We start from the raw sequence: 5,825 nt of genomic DNA, 5'->3' as shown, positions 1-5,825 counted from the left end.
GGATGAGTATGAACAAGTCCAATCCAGTACTGTGTGCTTGTTTCGCATAGTCGGATAAAACAAATAAACACAGTGGCAAATGGCCTGCAAAGGAGCTCCACTGAAGCAGTGGCTGCCGAGGACCTATTGCCACGTCGTCGAAGTTAGTCCGGTTAATCCGACGTAATCACCTTGCATTAGTGAGCCTTCAGCGATGCCACATTACCATGATCAAGGAGATTTACTGCGCCGTTATGAAAATCAGTCGATACCATTGTCTGAAAGGCCTTTTTTGAGGGGCATTTGTCACTGCGGTCTTGACTCGTACCCGACCATATTCCGCCGTCTCTTCGACTGGTTTCCCCGAAAAGAACACTAGTTGCCTAATTTCGTCTCTTCTACAGAAAACTTCGTGCGAAAGAAGCCACTTCGAATATCAAACTATAAGTGACGTCGTTACTGATATGCCGCATCTAACCACTGCCCATTATTTTTGTACCCGACATACGGACGTCAGTGATGACACATCGCCAGCTCGAGGGCGCATCGCAGAATTGACGCATTTCGACCTAGAATCCGGGAGCACTCGTTCCGTTTCTCTCGTTTGTCTCAAGGTCTTTCCTTTCATCTCTCCTTCCCTCGCTACTCGTCCGACGTAGCAGCGCGTCTTTCTCTTTCCTTCGCTCCTCCGTCACCGAGCGCCGACGATGGTCACGTGTTCATCTGCACGTGCGTGTCTCCGCGCGTGCATTCATTTCCTATACGAGAGCGTACAAGAAAGGGAGCCTCAAGAAAGGGTGTCCCGTTGCTCAATACCCACCTTGGCACGCGCCTGGCGTACAGCCGAGTGAGAAGGTTGTTGCACGGGGGCACCGTTGCCGCTACGCGACGGAAAGGGGGAATCCCCGCGCTCTCTCGCTGTCTCAACACACGCACGATTATAAAAGCAACGTTTTTTTCCGCATCCACCTGGCAAGACCTCCACTCGCAGCCTTCGAGGTTCGGCCGAAGCTTCCATTCGCCTCTGCGTCCACTTGCTACTTCCGAACATGCGTGGCATTGTAAGTGCGCTCCATCTCTCGATCTTGTGTACTTATCGTGCTGTGATGCAAACGGGCTGTGCTTAGAGTGGCGCTTCTTTTGGCGGAAAGTGGGGAACTGAATGGAAATTGAATGCTGCAGGGATTTCGGTTGCATCGACATTGCGCAAGGGCGCGAGATTTCGCCACTAAATGTTCTGCCTGCCTTGTATATTTGACAGAAGCGTTGTCGAAGAAACTGCATTCAAGTTGGAAGTTATTTTTTCAGGCGTTTTTTTCGCCGAGCACGCATTAATTGCCACCTGGCATTTCCATTTCCAAACACATCGGGTTGTTAGCACTTTTTCCAGATGTTCAACGTTCTGGGGAAAAAGAAGCAAATAATATTTTTCGTGCGGGAAAAACGAGAGAGCTTACTGCATTTTGAAGGGTGATGCTTTGTAAGGCATACGGGCGCCCGGACGATGTCCCACCTTCCTGAGGAAACATGGATGCTTTTACCTAAAGCTTCCATGTCTCCCCAGTTTTAGCCACGTTAACTGCCGTTCACTGAGAGGCAGCTAAGTGTTACATATATATTGTCCAGACGTCCACAGAGTACAGCAGCCTTCACAGTCTCCGAAATAATGCTTCTTATGTTTTCAGGCCTCCAGCAAGTGTAGCCTGCGACAGATATTGAACCCACGTGGGAGCGTAAAAAAGAAAGCTGGAGAACAAAACGTTCAGAAAAGGCGAAAATGCCTTCAATAAGCTCACATTTCCACCCATTCGCCCACTCGTACAGCAGCCTTCACAGTCTCTGAAATATATGTATTTATATATTTTTAAAATAATTTTGTGCTTCCAAGAAGCTTAGCTTGCGATATGTTAAACCCATTTGATAGCGTAGCAGAGGGAGCTGTAAAACAATACGCTGGCAAAGGCGGAAAAGTCCTTTGCAAAGCTCACGTCTGCACACCCATTATCATGCTTGCTATTTAGGTAGTAATAGATATTGCTGGTTTTTACATGCAAATAAAAAAAAATGTAGTTCTTTCGTAAGGACTCAAGGGGGATGGTATATGATAATACTCGTTCAGCCACGTGCGCTCTTTTTAAACCAGTCTTCTATTGTTTTCCGGAACTATATTTAGAGATAAACATCACAAACACTGCTATGAAGGGCGCCGCCAACGTGTCCGTGCTCTCCTTGTCGGTTCTCTGCAGTTTCTGCTTGCGCTTGGCGCGGCCGTCCTGGCAGCGGCTCTTGCCGCTCCAGCCAAGGACAAAAAAGACGGCCCTGCTGCCGGCGACCAAGGAGAAGACGTTGAAGGCAGGATCGGCTTCGGACGGGGTCGGGGTCGCGGTCACCACCGTGGTGGTGGCCGAGGGTTTGGAGGTGGACCAGGTATTGGAGGCCCAGGCTTGAAAGGTCCCGGAGGCTTTGGCGGAGGTTTGGGAGGAGGCTACGGCCCTGGCATTGGTGGCGGCTTCGGACCAGGCCTGGGAGGCGCGCAGTATGGCAGCGGCTTCAACCGGGGCGGTAGCTTCCAGACGGGAAGTGAGGGCAACCGGTATGTAAACATGCCATATTCGTAGGTTTTAGAACTTACCTTAGTTTTGGCAATTCGTCACGTATATATAAACAAAAAGAAGTGAGCAAAATGCGGCATTGTGTTTTTGATCCCCAAGAGGAACAAACATTAACGAACTAGGTTAATTAGGCTTCACGTCATTTTTGTTGTCCGAGTTCAGTGATAGCAATTCTTTCACATAACAGTAGTCTCTGCATCTCCTAGCTGGCTACCCCTTTACCAGGTTTCAGCAATTTTACACTCCCGTACACGGAGAAACATTTTCTCTTTTGTTGGAAAAATTCCAAAATAATCTAGCGGTTTTCAGATCATGGACGAAGACGTAAATGCTGCCTGCAGGCTGATCCATGATTATTGATGCGTTCATGAGTACATTGCTAATTAGCGAGAAGGACTGGTTAGCAGGCTCTCAAAATGTCTTTCCTATTGACTCCCGGCTTGCTTTACTGATAGCGCAATACAGCTTTACCACCTGACTGATTGACTGGCTGACTTTTTACTGGCGTACTGATTGACTCATTGACAGATTAACTGACTGAATGATTCAATGCTTTCAGGTATGGCCAGGGTGGATTCAACTACAACGTGGGCGGCTCTAACAGGCGTGACTACGGCAACGTCCAGACTTACGGGGATCGTGAGAGCTTCGGACTGAGCCAGAACGAGGGTGCGAACCGCGCCACGGGGCAGTCCAGCTTCGGCAATGAGTACAAAAACCAGGAGCAGGGATCCGGAGGCAAGCAGTTCAGCACCGGATTCGCTGGCTGAGCTGAGCAGCCTAGGTGCGTTGACACTCCCGGGACAGAGTTGTTGATCTTTTTTTTTTGCCATGTGGAGCTATTCTGAAGTGTGCAAGAGCACATATGCAGGTATTCACAACTGAAAGAACTGCTTTGGCTGCAACCTCTCTCTTAGGTTCTGAATTCTTACTGCGGTGCCTAAAGGAAGACTAGGATATTGCGCCTTCCCGTACATATTTTATTTTGAGACGCGGCCCGTCGGCAGCGACTGAAACTGATTGCCGGCTGGGCACCAATTGCGACAACAAATAAACAGCGTGAGAAAGACCATACTAGCAGAGCGAAATCTACTCTCCATTTCTGCAGGCTGTGCCCTCATCTACAGATTCGAAATATTCGGATTGCGTCCCTGCCCGAAAAAACGACATGCGCTGTGTCTCCACATTGCGTACAAGTGAGCGGAGACCGTACCCACATGTATAATGGGCAAAACCTGCTCTTGAAAATAGTGGTTCGGAAGCACTGTCTACGATAAACAACTCCAACTGACGTCCTGTGCCAGCAGTTAACCGATCGCCGCCATTCCATTCTTGTCCCTTATTGGAGCAACTAATACGTAATAAAGTAGGCGCTCTTTCGGCCCTCAGTACTATCGAAGACTTGGTACAGACAATGCTAAGCATGGACGCTGCAGCACAAAAAGAATACCGAAAAAAACCCTCTAGGCGGAAGTCTGGGGCTAAATTCTCAAAGCAGCTGGCACACAACAACGGTTCGTGACATTGCATCACCTCGCCAATCGTGAAAGCCCTGAGTACGATAGCATACGTGCAGTAGATCACAGACAGTTACTTGTCCCAACGGGGATGGAGAAGGGCCCTAGTTTACTTACGCCTCATTTTAGAAGTCGCAGCAGGAGCAGCAGTAGTAGTAAGTGTTGTAGAAGTAGTGAGTAGTAGTAGTAGTAGTAGTAGTAGTAGTAGTAGTTGTAGTAGTAGTAGTAGTAGTAGTAGTAGTAGTAGTAGTAGTAGTAGGGGTGTTTTATGCGGCCCAAAATAAGAAAAAGAAAAACTGGTGCCTCCTGCAGAAACTGCCAAATATTCATCCGATGCCTCATCTGCAGCCGGCGGGAATAAAAATGATAGGGCAGGGGGACAGATCAGGAAAAAAAATACAGAAAACTGTACATGAAATTACAGTGCTAAAAGACACAAGTGACTAAAACACTATTCACAGCCTGAGAGAGCACAACGGTAGCGTCCACTAATATGAAGATGAAGGTGAAGCTCAGTGGGAAATGAACGCTAGCATAGGTGGTGGTGTTAGACCCTCAGTGCGCCAGCGACCTGAGGTGCCACTCCTATTCTTGTTCACCTTCATCGGAGGTTTCAAGGGTTGTTTTTGCGGGAAGAATAGCCTGACTACTAAAGCTGCAGCACAGAGGGGAGTAGTACTGCATAGCAATTCCCGGAGACGTTTACTACGCATAAGAACTGGTAAAAGCCACGGGGCTTGGTTTCTGTAGTACATGCTTGTGGTATTTAAGATATAAAATCTAAATTTGTAGTCCTTCAGACTTTTCGCGTATGACGCTTAATTTGGGCCTAACACTGTTGTACTTGTACATTGCACTTCTAATCATTTACTTACGTTTATTCTTCGTTTTTAGGTGTTCTGCAAGGACCACGAGTCATGATTTCGTCTCATCTCTCACCCGGACGATCCCACATGAGATTACCATGGCATATAAGGTTGGAAATGCACAGCGAACGCGTGCCCACATAAATTGCACACAAGAAGAAGGGCTTTGAGCGACATAGTGGTCTGCTGCGCGTTTGGTTGTGAAATACAAATTCCAAAACTCCCGGCCGACCAGCACTGTTGTGAAGTGCACGGCACAAGTGGACTGTACATACGTGTATGAACATAATTTTGTACGTGATGTACTGTAATAAATATATTTATTTTTTAAATTTGTTTCTTTTGTTGCCAAAACGCAAATGATTCTTCATAACTCTGTGTAGGATCAATAAATAACTCATATTACGACGAGTGATATTATCTGCCACTGCGCTCCGCTGTAATACGGGGTTCCAATACAACTCGGCCAAATCCTGTTCTGGTGAGGAAGAGCCTTAAGCCTTCCGCTTGGTGGGCCTTCAAAATGCGGCTGCTCTCGGTCTACCATAAGCAGGTTTCCTCAGAGATCTCCTGGATAAGGAAGCCCCTATAGGCTTGGCTAAAACCTGTGGCCCCACATTCTCGATTTTTTTTTTCGGGCGGTATGATTCGGCGGTCGCTAGTACGGCCAGCCTGCCTCAGTCGTAGAAGGCAGCTGTCTCACATCTATGTCGTCGGTGTACGCGATGCACCAATAGATGAAGCAAAATACAACTCAAGAAAGAAGCGGCAAATGCCCCTCACAGGAGGCCCTTTAGCCAACGGAGTGCGCCTGCTGTCATGAAATCACATTGATCCGGTCAATTCCCGGT

General features: G+C 47.8%; 1 protein-coding gene across 1 annotated transcript; it reads left to right on the top strand.

Annotated features, from left to right (window-relative positions):
* The first annotated feature begins 881 nt into the window (after positions 1–881).
* Positions 882–5,306, top strand: LOC149353800 (uncharacterized). Its single transcript, XM_089582833.1, has 4 exons — positions 882–1,040; positions 2,226–2,572; positions 3,151–3,375; positions 5,003–5,306. The coding sequence occupies exons 1-3, from the start codon at positions 1,029–1,031 to the stop codon at positions 3,359–3,361; spliced, it is 570 nt and encodes a 189-aa protein (XP_089438959.1). The 5' UTR covers positions 882–1,028; the 3' UTR covers positions 3,362–3,375; positions 5,003–5,306.
* The last annotated feature ends 519 nt before the right edge of the window (positions 5,307–5,825 follow it).

This window comes from Amblyomma mixtum, chromosome 3 (genome assembly GCF_055824585.1).
Source record: "Amblyomma mixtum isolate Tamu chromosome 3, ASM5582458v1, whole genome shotgun sequence".
NCBI lineage: Eukaryota > Metazoa > Arthropoda > Arachnida > Ixodida > Ixodidae > Amblyomma > Amblyomma mixtum.
This window is presented reverse-complemented; position numbering and strand designations above follow the sequence as displayed.

What these genes read in the sequence shown, in the direction of transcription:
- LOC149353800 (XM_089582833.1), top strand. An exon ending in ACGGGAAGTGAGGGCAACCG is followed by an intron (nt 2,573 to 3,150) that starts GTATGTAAACAT and finishes CAATGCTTTCAG; the next exon opens with GTATGGCCAGGGTGGATTCA.